The following is a 22247-nucleotide window of genomic DNA, read 5'->3' on the forward strand; positions in this document are numbered from 1 at the left end:
AAATGTAAAAAAGCGTTGGGTATGTTCTACCAACTTCAGCAGAGGTTGCAAAGCTGTGATATACACAGTCGATGACACTATTGTATCAGTCAGGAATGAACATAACCACGACCCGACATTTCACCGTATTAGAAACGAACTCCTTGGTAATTACATATAAAGAATGAGAATACTGTTTTGATGTTTATTTGGGCCCAAACTATTTTACTTAAATCTAACAATTCTAACATTAACCAAGTACAATTAAGTCATTGAGATAAAATAAATTGTTAGTTGCTAATGTTGTTTGTTTTTCATTCGACTTTGTAGGCAATTAACTGGTATCCAGTAAAATATACCTATATATGCTGCAGGTAAAAACATTGGCGTATCTAGGGCTATTTTTCAGGGGGGGGGGGGGGCTGGCCCCTGACATGCATGACTTTTGTGTGAACATATCAGTATTATCCCCCCAAATGCCTATGTTGTGAGTTTGAGTTTGAACTTGAATCAAACCCGTTGGTATTGCTTCATCATTGCTTGCTAATGAAACCGCTTACAGTAAATAGAGTGGTAACTTAGCGTTCATTTATTTTATCCGATTCACAACCGCAATGACACATACTTTCCTACGTGTTGTCTATTTGTACTTAATACTATTGTTGTGTCTTGTGTTGTGAATAAATGTATTTTCTTTCTTTCTTTTATCTACCTACCCAACTAAACGTTTCATTTGTTTCCAGATGTAATACAGTTCGTATACGGCAAGCGTGGCAGTCGTCAGATCCGATTGAATGGGTACCTCTACAGCTACCATATTCGCCGAGAAATGGCTGGCTTCGTGAAGACTCGTTGGTATTGTACCACCCATCACTCGCGAGGTTGCAGGGCAAGTCTGTACACCATCGAAGACCAAATAGTGTCCTGCAAGACTGAACACAACCATGAGAGCGTAGCAATGCCAAGCAGAGATTTGAATACCTATAGTAAGTGGTGATTCTCATTACTAGGTGGTAGAATCAGTCATTGGAGATGGCGACAGATGTTATGTCATTTACATTCAGTCTACTTACTGAAGACCGCAAACATCTAACAAGCGAAGATGTTTTAATTTAAACTTAGCAAAATATTTTTAGCCCACGTGTCCCTAAGATAACTGAGCATTATCTTAAGCAATAATCAAGTAGTGCATACAGTTAAAAATGTGAAACTGCTGGGTTTCCAACTAGATCAGTGGTGGGCAAACCTTCTTCATTTGGGGGCAGAAAGTTACAGATATTTTAGAGGAGGGCCAGGATTACACCGTTCTATTTTACATATACTCTTTTATGTTTTTGCCAAATAACGAAATGATATTATGATCGCGGGCCATAAGTTCTTCGAAGGAACGTCGGCGGGCCGGATTAAATTCCTTCGCGGGCCGGAATTGACCCGCGGGACGTACTTTGCCCATCACTGAACTAGATAATTCACGTACATGGAACCAGCACGTTGACTAGACATGTTCAAAGATGACCATGGGCATATTTGCTCTACGTCTGTTAAAATCACTAGTATACGTTCGTTCGATAATTTCGTATGGAATCATCCTAAATATTGTTCCCCGGATAAAAATGAAATATTAAGGAAGCATTCGGGATAATGGTAGGGGCCGCGTTCATCCCTGTATTGTATGCGTGATCGCTTCCATTATCAAAACGTATTGATATCCATATCAGTGAATATACAAGGTGTTAATTACATAAATAACTGAAAACCTCGGACACCCCTAAAATATTTTTTCAATTTAAGTAAATTTATTGAATTTATTTTTGAATATCTTCATTATTTTAAAAGATATTGGTGTGTTTTGCTAAGTCAGTAACACTACTTCATTTCTAACTCTACATTCATGATTTGTATTTGTCAGTTGCGCTTTGACGTTTTTAGAAGAAAATCATACAGTGACAGAAAGTCGGCCAGTATTACATTATCAAAATCATATGCAACCTCGCTAAAATATTTAATTGGCGCCTGTTGCAGTTGTAACTTTTAGATTGGGCACAATAAAAAAAGGTATATAAAAACACAAACATAACCTGATATAAAACATAGTGTAATCGATTCTACTCTCGATTCTGAGCAAACTACTTTCTGGTTTTTAGTTATTTAATTAACACCTTGTATATTTAAGATAATACTCTGACGTAGATTCACTTTTAAGAATTCAAAATAAGAGCCAATTATAATCCTCGAGTGACGGAAGATTGCCTAATATTGTTCCTGCGGGCCCATCCACATACAAACTGTCAAAGAGGACTCCGAAAGCCATGGGTCGAAATCCATATAAAAAGCTACCCTATGCGGTAAAAGTAAAAGCCATAAAGAGTGATATGCTGTGTTTCGTCTACAAATCGGAGCGCTTCCGCGAAACATAACAATATACAGCATTAAAGAGTATCTTTGCAATGATTATAGTACAAAAGTTTAATGAACAATGAACATCATTGCCTACTTAAACTAAAATCCTAATAAATAATATTATTTAATTATTACTACGTGTATAATTTTTAAATATTAAGATATGGTTAAAAAAGTATTAAAATATTTAATGTAAACATTAAGATGCAGCAGATACCAGGTTCTTAATGCCATTTGATGTCGTTTCTGTATAATGGAAATGTATGCATGTCATGTAACAATATACAGTATTAAAGAGTATCTTTGCAATGATTATAGTACAAAAGTTTATGAACAATGAACATCATTGCCTACTTAAACTAAAATACTAATAAATAATATTATTTAAATATAGGATTATAAGTTTAAATAAGGTGAATAGAGTAAAAATATTTATGTGAAGTCCTTAATGATGAGTCATGCCTGCTCTTTTGACATCTGTATGTATATGTCTAGTTATGTGTGTAAATGTGTTCATTATGTAACAGTTATGATAATAAATGTTTCTGATTCTGAGTAGCTTTTTCCAACTGTGATAAATAATTGTTATCGAATATGGAATAGTCGTATGATAAATAAATAATTAAGCTGAGACTATTTCCGTGGACTTGCATAGTAGGTATAAATAATCATTCAAAGTGATTCCCAATTCCCGTTTTTTCTCAAAATCTTATTAAAGCGGAAAACAAACATTTGGGAAAAAGTGCGAATGGAAGCTACTAGGAAATAACGATTTTAGTAAATTGATCCAATCAATCTCATTGAGCCTGTACAGAGGAATAGAGGTGCGGAGTTCTGACTCTGAGTTCCTCTTTCAGTGCATGGCGATCGCTGAGTCACAAAACAGAAAGGTACAGAAGTCAATCTCATTATGTACTTCACTTTTCATACCAACGCTCGGTTGCTCTAAGGTTGTCAACTATTGCTTATGCACAAAAACTATTGTTGAGAATGAAACGGGAAGAAAGGAAATATAAATTAATAATAAATAAAATATTTTTATGTTAATGTCATTGTTATATTACCAATTTGTCACAGAAAATATCTTGCGACGGTTTCGACATTGGCGAAAAGCACGAATATTATATTTTCTTCTTCTTCTTTTAGTGCCTCTTCAATCCTGAAGGTTGGCTGTTAGCTTTTTGTACTCGTCTCTATCAGCAGCCAGCTGGAGCAGTGTCTCTGTGTGCGTTGCTCGAGCGCTCTTTGTATATATGTCGGCGGCCGATCGTAAAATCCGCCAGATCACGAAATTCCTAGGCATATCGTGAAATGGATCCATTTCATGATATACCTAAAAGTTGGCCAGGCATATCACGATGTGTCTGAGAAACAATACGGCAGATCGATAAGAGCAACGCATTCGTCGATATTCCTAGCTCTATACCGGGCACATCGTGATATATGCCAAAAAAAAAGAAAAATTTAGGTACGACAAACGAGGCAAGGAGTGGTTAGTATGAATTGTTACCATAACGCACGAGCCGAGTGAGTGAAGCGAGCGTGCCGCGGCAGCGGCCGGCGATGTGCCAGAACCGATATGGCGGCGTTTCATGATATGGAACTTCATGATCTGGCGGATTTTACGATCGGCCGCCGACATATAGATTGATTTCTGTACCTTTTTTGTTTTGTGGCTGAGTGCTTTGTCGTTTAGAGACTCAGCGTACTTAGTACCTAGTTATAAAGAACGCAGTAATCTGATTTCCGGGCTTTTCGTGACAGCTTTTACAAAAGTTGTATTGAAGTGTTGAGAGTTTTTTTTCCACTCACAGCCCCTTTTCTAACTGTTCTAGGCTCCATGCGGTATAAGTTTGAGAAGTCCACAAAAGGCACGCGCGTGTTAGTCATAGATGGGTACCGCTTCAATAGCCGCAGTAAGAGCAATAAGAGTTTCTATGCGAAGGTCATGTGGAGGTGCTCAAGGAATCGAGCGGGCTGCAAAGTATGCGCATACACATTTGAAGATCAGTTGCTCGTCGTGAAGAAACAACATAATCACCCGCCTCCGAGGAATAGTTCCTACGGTTCTGGCTCAACTAAGGAATTAAAATAATAACGCCTGGTTTAAAATAGGTACTTCGTTAAATAGATATTATTTTTGACTTCTCGACTCATTGTTTGCCGTTTCACTGGTGAATTTATTTTGATTGATAGAGAGAAAGGGACTCCTTCAAAAATATATGTTTGTTGTAGTCATTTGTCTACATTCATCATTTTTCTAAATTCTTTAACTGTGTGCTACATTAGTACCACATAATTAATATAACGTATTTTTGTGTACTTAACGATTTTTTTTATTTTTTTAACACTTAATTAAAAAAATGCAATGACAATGCCAAAAATATCATACGCCGGCAGGATTTGACCGTTTCTTTAGTATTCCGTTTTAAAGGTGTTATCGCAATACTGAAGTATGTAACTATGTATATTCTAGGTAAGACAAGCCCTGTATTCGTACTAAACATTTGTTGAGAAGCATTGTGGAATTAACGTGTTGCTGTGTTTTCGCTCACTAAGAGGCAACACGGCAACGAAGTGTTGCTCGAATAACAAGTTGGATCAATTATGTTGCTCAACATTATGTTTGCTGTGAATACGCGAGGTCTCAGTAAAATTTCTTCAAAAATGACTTGTAAAACTACATGCCTATTTAGTTTGTTACGTATGTAATACAGATTTCGTTGGAATCAGGGTAGAATTTATTTACGTAAATCGTGAAAGCATAACCAATTTGTAAATGTAACGAAAATGAACGAGCTGATCGGATTGGACATTCCACACAGATGGTTAAGTATTTTATGGTAGGCTCTGTTATACATTTAAATTTGAGACTTTAAGTTGAATGTTATCATTATGCATGACAATTTGACAATTTAATAGATTTTTGTGCTAGCTGATTACAAATTAAAGATGATGGTATAGTTTAAAACCGCGTCGATTGTTGAATTCCTAAGATTCTCATAGGTACATTATCTTTCTTCAGGTCAACCGTACTTCTTTAGTACTACGTCTAAAGGTTCAAGGTTCCTGATCATCGATGGGTACAAGTACCACCTCCACAAAAGCGGGACCGGCACTGTGACCCCCACAAGCAAACTACGATGGCGATGCTCCAAATTCAGGACTGGGTGCAAAGCGATAGCGCACACCGTGCTCGACGAAATTATAACGGTTAGGAGTGGCCATAACCACCCGCCTGCGTAGCACTGAAGATAGCATTATTCCCCTATGTAACCAACAAAATAGGTAACAGCTGATAACAGATCGAACTGTCAACTAAAAAAACTCAACTCATTTTCAAATATGAATAGTAACATAATAAAGGTGAAATTTGTTTAGTTTAGTTCCTTTAACTTTAAATTGCATGGTTTTTAAAATGACTAAATAAAATAATTTATTTATTTATCTGGGAAATGACTCCTTTATTGTTGTTGTTTTGTGACAAGTATAACAGCAACAATACAGAGAAAATTATGTACGTCATTGTACATAATTTTCTCTGTATTGTTGCAAATAAAAATAAATTTAAACCAGATACAAGAATCAGTGCCTATGGATAATAAAAAATCATGAAATCAATCAATCTGTCATGGGTTTTTATATTTCTCTTTGGTTTCTGTTTTTCTATGTTAAATTTATGGGATGATGAAAATGATATAACTATTAAAATAATATACACAGCCATATCACATTCTAAAGTATCTTCCACATCAACCACTTGCGCAGTAGGTACGTAAAACCATTTTCTAAGTCGAGGGCTCGGACCACCCACTAATTCGGATGACGAGCTCTCCTTGACAAGGGACCACGGAATGGCCTGAAACTATCTTATATTAATTCGTAAGTGACCAGTGTCTCTTATTTTATTTAAATTATTATGTCTGAGTTTCACGGTTCTTTTAGTTCAAATGAAACTGAAGACTGCGATTGTTTACTACGATTCCGTTATTAATATTATACTCAAATCGACGACTTCTTTAACTGGTGTGAATATGTCTAGTTTACTAGGAGTTAACCACCTTGCAAAAAATCGATTATTTTTAAACTACCTCCAACGTGTAATAATTTTCGGGACGCTAGAGCATTGTAAGGTAACCTGCGAACAGCTGTGAAAAATTATTTTCCGTTCTTTCAGACGAAGATCAGCCTCATTTCGTAACGTCAAGGCGCGGTCGAAAATTGATTCAAATCGGCCGCTATACCTTCGGCTTCCAAAAACATGGCGGCGCCAAAACGAGATGGATGTGCTCCACGCACAACTCCCGAGGTTGCAAAGCTGTTATACATATGATCGAAGATGAAATTATTTCAGTTAAGAATCAACACAATCACTAGGAAAAGATAGGTATATTTGACAAATGAAATATAATCAAACCAACTGAATGGTTTCAAACTGTGATTCTTTTTCACTGAAAATGATTGGCTTCGCATTACCTAACAAGTCAAATCCGGGTAACACTATTCGTGACAACGTTCTATAAAGGGCCAGACTGAAAAAACAAAATGATTCGACTGTACAACTAATAGTAACATTGATATAGCCTTATTTTATTTTCCTAACTATTTCTACTTACTCAAAAAGCTTTGAATTCTACGAGTAAGTTGTTGAAATAGTTTTTAGTTTCAGTATCTGGTCCTTAAATTGTAAAAAATATTATCTGTGTTGACATTACAAAAATAATGCCGTGCACACGACAACAAACAATTTTTCTTGTAAGATTTAGCAGTATTATGGTTAAATACCTGTAATAAAAAATATTTTATTTTGTTTTATATTTTACGTACCTACATACGTAACTAGTTTTAAACAATCCTATTATTGGGTTAAAATGTTAGTTTAGTGATGCTCCTAAGTTTTGTTCACAATGGTTGTAATTCACAAGTGTCTTCAATTATAGGTGATTGTTGGAATTGTGTGTTCAGTTTGCATAAATACTCGTATCTATCACATTTTCGTGATATTTGCTTGCGGTTGCTAAAAAGTAGTTTGTAACATAATGTCAATAATTTATTTTGAAATTATTGAGCCAAAAAGTATTGTATTTCTGCACAGCGTGCATAATAAAATAAACAATATCAAAAAAAATTAAAATTAGATACTTATGTCGCAAAAGATTTTATTGTCATTGTTGATATTTTTTGAGCAAAAATTTATTGACAATATAAAAGAAAAAAATACTAAGTTATTTCATACACGATGATCTGCAATGCGCAAGTGAAAGGCTTCTTTGCATATGCAGCAAGTAGTGACAGAGTGAATAGCTACTGGTTTGTTCTGTCCTCGTTTTAAATGATCTAGTTTCAAAGTATGAAATAATTCGGTAACAAATTACAAGGGGGCGTAGCTCAGATGGTAGAGCGCTCGCTTAGCATGCGAGAGGTACCGGGATCGATACCCGGCGCCTCCAAAATTTGTGTTTTTGACAAAAAAAATTTTATTTATATCTAATTAATTTCTGATTTGAGAATCTTAAGGAAGTCTTGAGATTAAACAAATTCGACTAGTGTTTGGACTCTCATATTATCCGTAATTGTGCGTGTATTGTACCGGGCAACTAATTAATTGTGATAGTGTATGTAATGGCACCATTTTATTTTAAATACCTACATTAAGTACAGTTGGTAACACTTTCATTGCCAATTACCCAGTTAATACCAAGTTACCCGGAGCTACCCTTAAATATTTTTTTTGTGTAAATAGGTATGAAATTGGGATTTTCGCACTGAACTGATTAATATTGGTTTATTTCTCGAAAAGGTTGGTAACTGTGTTAATATTGTTTTTTTCTCCACAGGTAATGCACATGGTTACTGTAGAAGTACAGGTAATTCCATTGGAGGATATAATGCAGGTTTATAAACGATTTTTTATTTTATTTTTCTATGTGTTTAGTTCTTATGTGTCATAGCCAGAAGTATCTAATCGGGAACATATTTAATATATTCTTATTGCAACAGTACACACTGTTTAAACTTAAGCTTACTGGCTCTCCTAACCAGTATTAATTCCGTGCAAATATTTTAATGTCAGCGAAAGGCCAGTCGCTACCGGTTGGCGCAATGCCAACATTTGCATCAGCAAGTGCTGCAATATGTTATAGGTACATTTGGACTACTCGCCACGGGGGGCGTAGCTCAGATGGTAGAGCGCTCGCTTAGCATGCGAGAGGTACCGGGATCGATACCCGGCGCCTCCAATTGTTTTGTAATAAAAGAAAATAAAAGTGTGTTTTTAAAAAGCACCCGACTCTATCTTATTTACTCACTTTTTAACCCCAGAACCCCATTTTTTTTGGCCCATTGCCACCTGCTTATGTTTTTTTTATTTGATTGTGTAACCTGTCTTATTTTCTGTGGCAATAAATGATTTTATTATTAAGAAAATAAACAAACTGATTTTTTGTTGGAATGTAAATTAAAATACGCATTCTTTTTTTTAGGAGGGCGACGAGTTAAAAAAACAATAATTATGGATGAAGTAAACGAACAGCTGAACAGTTATTTGTCTAACTTATGTAGCGGACGGAAGAAATGAAGTTCTTGATTAAGTATTAAAAAAACATTTTTCGCCTAATCCATTGCATTAAACCCGGCACGGAAATGCTGCCAGCCTTGTAGGCGCTCTTCCGCTGGAGCAAAGGCTTAGGGGCTGTTTGACCATCCATTCATTAGCGTTAACCGACGGTTAAATGTGATGCCGTCTCCGTCTATTTGAACAAAACAAATAGAGACGGCATCACACCTAACCGCCAGTTAACACTAAACAATGGATGGTGAAACAGCCCGTTAGGCTAATTTTTATATATAAAGTACAATTCAATAGAATCTGTCAATTTTCTACATATTTAAGGCACCGTATCGTGGGCACACTTGATTATATATGTCCCTGTTGTTGCAATTATCATCTAAAAGGAATCAAAAAAGAATAATAGTCACATCACAAAGCCTTAGGCAGCCCGGTGTTTATATTAGTAGGCTGGAAGTGTCTACAGGATTGTCAGATTCTATTGAATTGGAGTTTAGTTAGGTTATTTTTAGTTTAGTTACAGGTGTTGTCAAAACATAAGTACAACAACGTAGCCTTTATCGAAGATAAAACTATGATAGAGATGTAAGTAAGAGCGATTCGTACAAAAAATAACCGTTGTGTTTTTTCTTTGGAATTAGATAGGTAGAAACGTGGTGGTTTTGTAAGTCTTTCTTAATAATTTGTCTTTAAATTTTGCCATACATTTTCATTGTTAAAATGATTTTTACTTTAAAGAGGTCATTAGTAAGTTGAGTGTAAAACTTATCTCTGTCTATATTTATCGATTTCGAGTTGATACTTGTAGACAAGGACGGATTAATACTGTCAGTGACTAAAGCATACCTCGTAAGTGCATCATCGAACATTGGACATAATTTGTTTTCTCTTAGGTTTTTTTGAAATTTCCATATGTACTTAATGGGTAACAAAGTAAACCTTCTCCTCTTCTTCTTTGTTAAATATTCGTGACAGAGCAGTTGTGGTCGAACAATTCCACACCAGTCGTCCCTGGCCTTCACTCCTGGATCATGAAAAAAGTAACAGAGTGGCCTGCACGAATATTGACAATGACGCAAACATTATGTTTTTATGGACGTGAAACTACCGTGAGACTCACTCATATTAAATGATATTGTAATTGATAACTCGCGTCTTAAATCGAGTTTAGCTCGACATGTTTCGGGCTAATTCGTAGCCCTTCTTTAGAAGCACGCGACTCGGCGGCTGCCGCAACACGCGCACAACGCGCCACCGCTCTGCTCGCGTGACTGCCCGGTGTGGTCCTATGAAGAAGGGTTAAGAATTAGCCCGAAACATGTCGAGCTAAACTCTATTTAAGACGTGAGTTATCTGTTACAATATCATTTAATGTTTTTATGGCTCGAAACATTTATGCAGTAGATACTTAATTAAGTTTTGCTTTTGTAATAATGATTGTAGTGTATTTTTCCCTGATTTCTATCAATAAAGTATTTTGTAATTAATGACATTTATTCAATTGAAACGCGCTTTTAACTCATTAAAAAATACCAGTATGAAGTATTAAAACAAAAATACTTTTGCCCTCGCCTAAAGCTCATGCCAAATTCCAGATATAGCCGTGTTCGTAACCGGAAAGCGAGGCACCAGACAGATCAGATACAGGGGGTACCATTACATATTCCACACTCAGCTCAATATGAAGACCCGATGGTATTGCGCCTCGCACCACGCACGAGGTTGCAGGGCTTGCCTATTCACCGTGGATGACCAGCTTCTGTGCAGCAAGAATACACATAACCATTAAAAAACACACACAAATTAAGCCAACATCCATTATTTGGTCTCAGACTTATTATTTTGAATTTGAATTTTTTTAAGTCCTCAATTATCGTAATACTATATTATTTATTATGTAGAAATACCATTAGAGTTGTTAAGTTGACTTCTCATTGTGAATTATATTGTGAAGTAAAACTGTCGCGGGTGGTCAGCAGATGATTGGGGCGAGATTTACTAAAAACTTGTGTAAGTTTTTTTTTAAGCAGGTAACAATTTCTTTGAGTTTAAAAATATAAGTTACATCAAGTAATAAAGAAGAAATTAAATAACTAAATTACAACTCAACAAATCTAGTTCCTTAAAACTTAATAAAATCTAGAAATGGGTTCCGTTTTCTCTTTGAATAGCTGTGCTAATTCTTTGAGACAGAGATAATTGCTCGCCCTTTTAGGTCTCCAGTTGTGCCAACCAGGCGCTTTGGCAAATCTTTAAGAGCCTGTGTGCGCCAGGACCCCATTGACCGTGGGTCAACTTCTATAAGAACTTTTTTTTGAGGTTGACAAATATTTATATTTGAGCCTTGTTCAATTTTCGTACCGCGTGGAAGGCAAACATTTATTTTATTGTACACATTTCCAATCAAATGTCTTTGCATGGTTGTTCAGTGAAGCTTGCCCGACTTTAAATTGTAAATTTAAAAATATGTTCCTTATATGTATGTATAGGTAAATTTAGATCTCTATTTACTTAAAACAATGCAAAACGATGGATTGATCTGTAGACGATGGACATTCTCAACTAAATATATAGATATAAAGAAAGAAAGAAAAATGATTTATTACTTATAATATTTACCATAAACTAAGACAGCTTTCCCAACATGCGCGCGGGCTCGAACTTTACTTTCAGAGCGAACATGTAACCTATCTCGCTCGGCGGCCCGATACACCCGAGCGCCTACGAAGGCTGCATTCGGAACTAATAAAAGGCGCTGCGCGGACGAGAGTGGATCATTCAGCTAGTGGTCTAGCTTGAGAGACGGCCTCTGCTATCCTCAAGTAAAACCAACAAGTGGGTACGGGTGAGACGGCCTCTGCTGTCCATTCCATAAACTCACAGTTGTATGCCTATACTTTAGCTAGGTTATTTAAGTAAAAGTAAGCCCTAAACCTGTTTTGTAAGTTTTCCTGAATAAACTTTCTGAACTGTCTTCCTGGCGCTTCATTCACCCTACAATCTGGCGCCCAACGTAAATAACGTAAATTACTAGACGCCACCCTACAATCTGGCGCCCTACGTAAATAACGTAATTACTAGACGCCACCCTACAATCTGGCGCCCAACGTAAATAACGTAAATTACTAGACGCCACCCTACAATCTGGCGCCCAACGTAAATAACGTAAATGACTAGACGCCACCCTACAATCTGGCGCCCAACGTAAATAACGTAAATTACTAGACGCCACCCTACAATCTGGCGCCCAACGTAAATAACGTAAATGACTAGACGTAAATCAAAAGAACTTAAGCAAGAAGATAGCCAAGAAGAAACACATCAGATGGCGATTCAATATACTCCTGAACAGTTTGAAGAGCTATTAAGTCGATTTCCCTTTCATTCGACAACAAACAAAACGGATGCCAGCAGTTACGCCATTGGAGCAGCTTTAGTGCAGGGGGAGGGAGAGAAAGAACATCCTATTGAATATGCTAGTAGGCTACTTACACCAGCTGAACGCAATTACACAGTGACAGAAAGTGGATTTTCTGCTAAACTCGCACCCGTGGAGATGGTCCATACGTAATCATAAATAAAATGGGAAGTTCAATCTACGAAATTGCTAATGTAAACGAACCTAAGAAACCCATTGGAAAATATCACGCATCTGCTATAACTCGATTTACAAAACGAGATGATAAGAATCCAGAGCCTGTCCTACCTATTAGACGACGGGGACGGCCGAAGAAACAGCAACCCCTACCAGTTCCTGGTACTGGTACTCTTACGGGACGTCAACGAGTACCAGAGGGGGAGAATGTAGAACCATAAACTAAGACATCTGTACAACATGCGCGCGGGCTCGAATACTTTCCCGCTCGCACAGTAACCTATCTCGCTCGGCGGCCCGATACACCCGAGCGCCTACGAAGGCTGCATTCGGAACTAATAAAAGGCGCTGCGCGGACGAGAGTGCATCATTCAGCTAGTGGTCTAGCTTGAGAGACGGCCTCTGCTATCCTCAAGTAAAACCAACAAGTGGGTACGGGGTGAGACGGCCTCTGCTGTCCATTCCATAAACTCACAGTTGTATGCCTATACTTTAGCTAGGTTATTTAAGTAAAAGTAAGCCCTAAACCTGTTTTGTAAGTTTTCCTGAATAAACTTTCTGAACTGTCTTCCTGGCGCTTCATTCACCCTACACTTATAATATTTATCATGAATATAGTTTTTTTTAGCTTTCCCAATTTTTCTTATCCTATATACCTACCAACTTTGACTTTCAGAGCGAAAATGTTATAATTTTGACATGTTTTTTTTCTGCTGGTTCGATTATCGAACTATTGAAACCATAATTTTCTTAGACCACACGACCTCACCGATCGGGCTAATATTACTTTGTTTAACTCATTGTAAGATGAGGCTCGCACCTAGCAGTGTGAAATGAACACTATGTTATAAAATCAATCCGGATTATTTTAACCAGTAGTTATTTAAGTTCAAATGGATACCTGGGACCTGATGTCAAAGTGAGCAGCAGCGCTTTCTATTGCCCAATACGAACTTCGAAGCACTGCGGCATGGACGGCAAGGGTTACCCCATGCCACGACACTTACTTCCCAAGAAAGCTGTCATGAAGGTTCACTCCTGATCCTCAAACGACCATGACTGTGTGGTCTGTCAAGAGTGCAGCAACTTACAAGAACAATTTTCATAAAAGCTGGTGCCTGAACAGCTTATGCGCATTTTATACAGTTAAACAGGCAGTAATCGTAGTTCGTAACGTACTTTCGATATAATAATAATTAAATATCAGTTTAAAGTTTTCTAATATCTGTTGTATTTACAGAATAATCGCCTGGCTACAGTTAATGATTTCAAAGTCAAAGTCAAAATATCTTTATTCAATTTAGGCTATAACAAGCACTTATGAATGTCAAAAAAATCTACCACTGGTTCGGAAAAACCTCTGTTGACGAGAATCCGACAAGAAACCTCATAGGCCTCATCTTCGCCTTCCATCAAGCGAGATTGAGGCCAAACGTAAAAACAACGAGGTATATTTTTTTTAAACAGATTTACAATATTATTAAATGATATCTATACATCACAAGTATTTTACACAACTTTATTTTTAATACAGTAAGTTCGCTATTTGAAGGGATCGCTAATGCGGATCAGAATTATTTCCAAATATCCCTGCCCATTATATAATCATTAACTTTATAATACGCCTTAGATATTAATGCCTTCTTGACAATAGATCTGAATTATGTATCTGTTTCATATGTAATATTTTTTTAATTTTATTATAAAAACCCCCGGTATACTGTATATTTACTCTGAGCTAAGTGGATATAATCGTTATTTCCAGGAATTACAGGTAATTCATTTCAAGTAATCGGAGAAGGAAAATCAAGACGCCTTTTGTTCCACAATCATATCTACACTCCTCACTACCAAAGGGAGGTCAAAGGTGGCCTTAAAATCAGATGGTACTGTCGTCGTCAGCACAGGGGCTGTAAATCTGTCATTTACCAGCTTAACAACTCGATTGAGAGTATCAGAGGGGAGCACAATCATGATGAGTATTAATAAATCGTAACCAGAAAAAACAATACCCCTCCTTGCTGTCGGGTAAAAAGACTAGTAAGTATAGCAAAACAGTTCAATCTTTATCTTTAAGAAAACTGCTAAAACGGTCAAATAAGCATTATATTACAAATGAATGTTTATTGTACATGTTTTTTGATTATACTAATATACTTTAAATTCTTCTGGTTTTTTTTTCACAACAGTCATTGCCAAATTTTGTCCTTTCGTCAAATATGGGGTAAAACACACAATCAACAATAGTACCTATTAATCAACACAAAGCAGTCAGAATTATTAATTGGATCAGGCGCTACGTTGCGGAGGTCCATATCAATGAACTAAAAAACTTTGCCCACCCACTACCTTAGCTCGCGGGTGAGCAAAGCAATGATTTTTAGTTCATTGAACAATCAAAACACTGATAACAAGAGAACGATAACGTGATACATAAATACCATATTGATAATTGAAAATGTCTAATTGTGTGCGTATTTCGCATTGGTGTGACGATTTTTACACAACTGTATACCTCACTCCCCACGAAAAGAGCTAAAAAAAAATTAAAGTTAACCGACAAGCACCTCCTCAACTTTTGTTGTAAAATGTATGCTGTCAGTTACCTGTCATCATAGCAGTGTCGTTTCCTTTTTTTCAGCTGCAGAATTCACGAAGTCTCGCAGAGGGCATATTCAGATAATCTACCAGGGCTACAAATTCTCTACTCGTAGTGTTAAAAATACTTCTAAGCCTGTCGTGATCTGGTTCTGTTCGTCGCATCACTCGCGCGGCTGCCACGCCTCACTACGAACTATCGGAGAACGAATAGTCCGCGTAAATGGCGTTCATACCCATTGAGGGACCTGTCAAATCGTCGTGATAGCACAAATCCGCTTATCTGATATGCGTAAATACCGCGTATCAGCACTATGTAGTCGATGATACTGCAAATCCGCGTAACTAACAATGGTTTATGCCACGTAACCTACAAAAAGTAGCAAATTCGAGACATTTAATTTTAAAGCTCTCCTGTAACATTTTGTCTCTAGTCAGGTACGTGGCATTATTCATTGTTGTTACGCTATTGCAGTGTCATCGACGATATGTAGCTTTAAAACTTGGAAATTGGCTAAATTTTTTAGATACGCGGAATTACCCAATATAAGTTACGCGGATTTGTAATACCATAGTTTGCGTTGCCGTTACGCGCTGCTTGAGGCGCTGCGAATTTGCCAATGAAACACCTGTTTGACAAAATCCTTCGCACGGGTGTAGTATTTAATGAAGAAAATGGGTCCAAATCTTCTCTCCAATATTCAACATTTTATTCATAATAACCCGACAATTACAAACACAACAAAAAATAATTAGCCTAATAGATACACTAGCCGTTCTGTAATGACGCGCATTCGATGATTTGTTTTTATTTATGTCTACGTAGATAAGTTAACAATAATATTAAAATATTTTTGTAAGAAAAGTTCATTTTATTACTTAGTTCTTAAAACCTGCAATAGAGAGCTCAGAAATATTTATATGAACGTTCCAGTTCAACCGACAATATAGCCGTGTGTAGCTTTTTCTAATTTTTAACTATCCATGTCATTAATCTTTTATGCTTTAAGATTTATTATTGAACCTTTAGCTTTTAACAGTTCAGGAACTAACAAAATAACAGTATCTAGGAGCCAAGAGGCGTGCAGAACACGCAAGGAAAGAAAAAATTAAAAGTGACCCGACACTATGAGCAATATAAAGAAAAGAACAGGCAAGATATCTCCAGAAAAAAGCAGCTGGAAAAATAAAGTTGCTTCACCAATTGCCACCCAGCGTTCAAAATAAGAAAAGAGAGTTAAACAGAGAAACTTTCCTTTCCTTGAAATTAACTATATAAACTAAAACTACATGAAATGCAGATACGCGGTATTTACGTGTGGTAGATAAGCGGATTTTCAATAACTCTCGCGTTGATTTATGTTACAAAAACACTGTCGATAAGTTACTTATTTGAAAGCAACTCGTGTTGTTATTTTTTTTTAATATATCTTATATTTTTGTGTAAGAATACGTAAAACTACCGTGAGACTCACTCGTATTAAATGATATTGTAACGGATAACTCACGTCTTAAACCGAGTTTAGCTCGACATGCTTCGGGCTATTTCGTAGCCCTTCTTCTCAGGAGCACGGGACTCGGCGGCTGCCGCAACACGCACACTACGCGCCACCGCTCTGCTCGCGCTACTGCCCGACGAAACTAACCGGCGCACAACTACCCGCATTTTATCATCATCAATGTCTTGTGTAGGGTAGCACACAACACTAACAACATCGCTCCGTAAAGGCATGTCGAGCTAAACTCGGTTTAAAAAGTGAGTTATCCGTTACAATATTATTTAATGTAAGAATACGGTCATTAATACCTTAATTGAGGAAAAAATAATAAAATTGTAAATTTATTTATTATATATTGCAATTATACTCTTTCCTTACTCTCACAAAGTTATGTCAATTGGATGTTATTCGGTTATTAAACGTTAGGTTTTAGTTGCAGTTTGGGGACGAAGAAAAAAAACGAGAGAAGAGATACTAAAAGCAAAAAGGGATAGAGCACGCGCGCATAGAGAAAGAATAAAAAATGATCCTATACTTTACGAAAAACTAAAAGAAAAAGAGAGAAAATACTACGAAAGAAAAAAAGCTGAAGGGAAGATCAGGCCGATAAATGAATTGCCACGCCATCTGCAAAAAAAAATCAGACAAAAAAATAGGGAAACATCTAGAAAATACTACTTAAAGAAAAAACAAAACAAAATGATCGAGTTGATTTTGCCGTCGAATGAAAGTTCCGAGGAAATCATTACTTAAGACTACTCGCTATAAATGCGATAAAGGTTTGACGTTTCCATACATCTGGACGCTACTAATTCTGCTTTAGTAGATAACTCGGGGTTATGTAGTACTACAGTAGCTCTCACAAGGGTGCTCTTACAATTTCATTATCTAATTATATAGGAATAAATTTATAATATTGTTAAGCGTGTTTTAAATTGTACAAAGAGCTAATTTTTGAGCGGTGGAGTACCAAACATATAAATATCTAAACAAAAATAAACTTTCACATTTGTAATATTAGTGGGAAATATTAGTACTATCTGTCAAGCGGTAAAATATTAAATTAAAAAGAGATGGTGACAAGATCGAGAGCGCCCATCTTGTCACCATCTCTTATAATGTATTATACAACAAGTTTATGAAACGCGCCTCATCTACGGCTCGGGTGGATATACTTAAATGTCTCAGGTAAAATGGTGTTTAATGAACGAGTTACGCACTCTGCTTTTTATTTAACTTGCGAAGAAATTAAACAGCAACAGTAGAAACAATCGTGCGCTTATGGGGCATTTCTATCTACCGTTGTTGTAAGTAAGTAAGTTAGTAAAATAAGTAAACGCATTCTAGCAAATAAAGATTTACTTACTTACTTACTTACCTGCACCCTGGGTACACTGCGTTGATCTCTCCGATTTCAATCTCTTTCTCCAATTTCTCTGAATGGAATTATGAACTGAGTGTACCTCCCAAATTTTGCTGAAATCGGAGAGACTCAGGGTACTACGGTAGACAGAAATGCCCTTATATTAAATCATAGGTAGTGCCACGAGAGTTAAAGTGAATGATTACACACACATCTACATAAAGAACTGATTGCACAAAAGGAGAATGAATGAAATTAATGAGTAAATGTCAAAATCTTTCTGTCGTTACACGACATGTAGCTGTGTGTACAATCATTCACTTCAACTCTCGTGGCACTACCTATACGATGATGATATGATCTCACGGTAGTTTCATGTACAAAATCGTGCGCTTTTACCTATTTAACTCTTTATTTTGCATGTATTGCTTTATGTTTAGTAACTTATAAGTATTGTCTAGGTATAACACGAACTCTTGAAAAAAAACTTCATTTTATATTTATTTTTATTTCTGGCTGTTGGCGCCTGTTTGCTTTAGACGAAGATTTATTTTAAAAAGTCTTTTCACATTCATTACAAAATTGACGAGCATGTGACTTGACAACAATTATTTATTTTATTTTGCAGCAATATTTATAAAGTCAAAGAGGGGAAAACGATTGCTAGCGTACAACAATTACAAGTACTACGCAAAACGGACGACTGCAAATGGACTAAAGATATCGTGGAAATGTTCGACGCACGAGCCCCACGGCTGCCGAGCCGTAATACAAACCTATAATAACGAGATCATACGAGCCAAAGAGAACCACACACATCCACCACCGAAAGCAACAGCATTAGAAGCATTTCATATGTAATGTACATTCTCACCAATTACCTACTTAAAACGGGGTACTTTAAGATGCAGAGGCTACCTTGGAAAACAGTTTTTACGCCGTGTTCTTATTTTTTTAGACCATCTGTGGCAGTGAAATTCCTACCTTCATAAATTACCTTACTTTTTACTTCATTTGCTCAATCGAGCTATGAATATTTGCGTTTTTATAACCATTTTTAATCTATCAAAGTAGCCCTAAAATTTCCTACAGTAACCCGTTTACATACGTAAAGAAAGACCTAAGACATACGTGTACACATACAACTGAGCTGGACAACTGTACTATCACGCGTATAGAAGAGTATTTAAAAGTAAATTTGCCCAGCCAGCCTTATCAGAGCCCATAAAATAGACGTCATCTATGGAATAATCGATGAGGAGGACTACACATTCGCACCTGTAAACAGTACAGTGACTAACTAACTGAAAAATGACGCACATCCACAATCTAGAACCTTATAGACTCTAAATTGGGCATACAGATTGCTTGAGTATCATAGAAGTACAGTAAGAATTCCTACAGGATAAAGATTTCGCCGGTTTGAATTCGTATACGCGAGAACAACTTAATGTTTTGTAGTCAAAAACGGCCATTACTTTTTAACTTTGATTAAAGTTTGTTTTTTCGCATAATTTTATACTGTTAATACTATATCTACAGCGATAATAATAAAAAGTAATCATGTGTTATGCGGTATTTCTTCAGTGATCAAAAAGTAAAGAAGTGTTAATTCTTTTATATTCATTATAGCAAAGTGCTAATTAGGTACCTAGTTGTTTTTATTTAAATAAAACTTAAGTAAAACATAACTATAAAATTGAAACGGGAGCACTACAATAAGAGAAAGAAGACTCGTACTCGTATGATGGATACTAGAAAATAAAAGTTTTTGCTTTATTTATTTATTTGTCAATAAAAAATTACAGCATTACAGTAAAAACCAATGCGCTGTAAAATTCAATTTAGACAAAAAAACACACAGAATAATTACAAATAATAATTATAACAAAAAAAGTTATTTAGGTTTTAGTTATGTTCCTGACTACGAGATAATTTTAATAATAAAATTTACTTATAAGTTTACAGTGTTTAAATTAATAAATATTTAATATTATAATAAATGTTGATTTGTTAAAGGTCTTATTTGAAGCAGAAATTGTAATGTAAAACAAAACAAAAAAGATGTGCCACTTTTAAAAGTCTGTTTTATTGCGTTTTCGTTTGTAATAGTGAGTACCTACTGATTTTGATTGTAAACTTTGGAGAAGAGCCACGATAGAGTTCTTTCTCCAGAAAGACAGAAGTCCGAAGAGAAAGCGTCAGGCGTTTATTTGAGCGTCCCAGTTGAGAAACTTCGGTAGTGCAATGCAGGATGTGGACTTTTCTTATTTGATTACCACTAAATGGCGATGGGAGCCACTACAAAATCAACAGTTCAATATTTTGCGAGAAATTTTTGAGTACAAAATTAAAAAGACGACCCCATCGCTCGCTGGTGTTTTGGTGTCACCAGTGCAGTCAGTTATTGTAGGGCAGCTTGTGGCGAGTTGTTGTTGCATAGCGACCCCACAAACTTAGACGACCGGGAGTATACATTCGCATATGCGTACACACACACACTCACACGCAGTTAACTCACCCCGCCTCTAGTTTGCCTTAATTGGCCGCCTAGAGTGGAGCGCAGGAGCTACTCGAAGCATGAATGTTTCCGTAAGTGACGAGTTGGCACTTCGAAGTTAGTCTAGGACCCCTCCGTCCTTAGCCGTTCACACAAAATGTTGCCACCTCGTAGCACCGTGCGAGATATAGCTTGAGGGAGGCATTTAATGAACGCCAAGTTACCGCCTAGCAAAAATTCAGTTATGAGATATATTTCAAATGTAGATGTCAGTTATCTATATCACTCCATAGCCTGGCAATCCTGTCCATCATCCCAACCCGATATACCATTTCATGTCGCTTCCTACTTGGCAATAATTATGGCACTGTAGACAAATGTCCGCTAGCTCTATGTATATGTATTTTTATTGCTGTTACAACAGCGAAAATCATAAAAATAAATTAAATTAAGAATAAAGGAGAGTTTGAAGAATCGTATTTTTTTTTTTTTTTTGTGTTTCTCTGTAACGTTTAAACAACCAAATCTTCAAATATAAAATAGTTAGTCAGTTTGATGAATAGTTCTAATTCGTGAGTTCGACTCGTATTTGACCAGTTTTTGCCTAGTAAAAGTTAACCAGCGATTAGACTGTGATAGCTTCAGTGACTAAACGTAGTAATAGATAGGTACTACTTAACTTTTATTATATTTTGCAGCGAGATTTATAATGTCAAATAAGGGAAATCGATTGTTGGTGTACAACAATTACAAGTACTATGCTAAACGGATGAATGGACTGAAGATATCGTGGTGTTGTTCGACATACGAGCGTCAAGGATGTCGAGCCATAATACTCACTATGATGACGAGATTATACGAGCCAAGGAGGACCATACCCATCCACCACCGAAAGCAACAAAATAAATATGAATTATATACATAAACTGTAAAATAAAGATATTGAAATGAATAAGGATAAAGAACGCGTGTAACCCTGTATTAATTTAATGTACATTAAATAAAGAAAGGACCCAATATTGACAACCATTGAACATTGATTTGTTAAGTGTCCACAATTCCAAGGTTTTACCCGTGGTTTACTGTATTAAAAAAAAACAATAATGTATATTTATTTACTATTTTATTGAATTATATATTTCATTACAGAATTTCCTAATCGTTACTCATACCACATTTTACAACGCAGTGACAAAAAAAGACGCTGTGTGGGTTGTTACAACAAATTAAGACTCACAATGAACAGCACGCAAGCCTCGAAAAGAACTAAAAAGATTATTACCAATTGTGTTGAATGCAAAAAATGGATGTGTTTACAATGTTTTTAACGAAAAACACTGCCATTTTTTTTAATAAAAATCGTTTTTCGACTATTATGTAGTTTGTTTTATTTATGTTGGCTCAGCATAATGCTGAATTTGCGTTGATTTTCAGCCGTCGGTTATATTCGCGGTCCGAGTGTTTTTTTTGCAACCATTATCAAATAACGCTTTAGTTATGTTTTAAACTAAGTCATTGTATAGCTTGTTAGTGAAGTAGAAGTAAAATCTGGTGTTGATTATCCTCACTTCCTAATTCTGTTCAATTTATTTGAGGTTTAATAAACATTTTATTTAATTTTCAGTCCAGTTCACAACATCCAAGCAAGGAAACCATTATTGTTTTACAACGGCTACACCTTCCGTTTGGCCGTTCGCTCCGGTCCGAAGAGCCGATGGACGTGTTCCACCCATTGGTCCAGAGGA

General features: G+C 36.3%; 2 protein-coding genes and 2 non-coding genes across 4 annotated transcripts in view; all 4 read left to right on the plus strand.

Moving 5' to 3' along the window:
• LOC141434168 (uncharacterized) overlaps positions 1-22247 on the plus strand; it is a 500735-nt gene that overhangs the window by 398279 nt on the left and 80209 nt on the right. The gene's annotated exons all lie outside the window — the stretch shown is intronic.
• LOC141434171 (uncharacterized) lies at positions 727-4838 on the plus strand. Its single transcript, XM_074096527.1, has 2 exons — positions 727-965; positions 4215-4838. The coding sequence occupies exons 1-2, from the start codon at positions 809-811 to the stop codon at positions 4472-4474; spliced, it is 417 nt and encodes a 138-aa protein (XP_073952628.1). The 5' UTR covers positions 727-808; the 3' UTR covers positions 4475-4838.
• TRNAA-AGC (transfer RNA alanine (anticodon AGC)) lies at positions 7757-7829 on the plus strand. The gene has a single exon. It is a non-coding gene; the product is annotated as a tRNA-Ala (tRNA).
• On the plus strand, positions 8546-8618 carry TRNAA-AGC (transfer RNA alanine (anticodon AGC)). Its single transcript has one exon. It is a non-coding gene; the product is annotated as a tRNA-Ala (tRNA).

This window comes from Choristoneura fumiferana, chromosome 13, assembly GCF_025370935.1.
Source record: "Choristoneura fumiferana chromosome 13, NRCan_CFum_1, whole genome shotgun sequence".
Taxonomy (NCBI): domain Eukaryota; kingdom Metazoa; phylum Arthropoda; class Insecta; order Lepidoptera; family Tortricidae; genus Choristoneura; species Choristoneura fumiferana.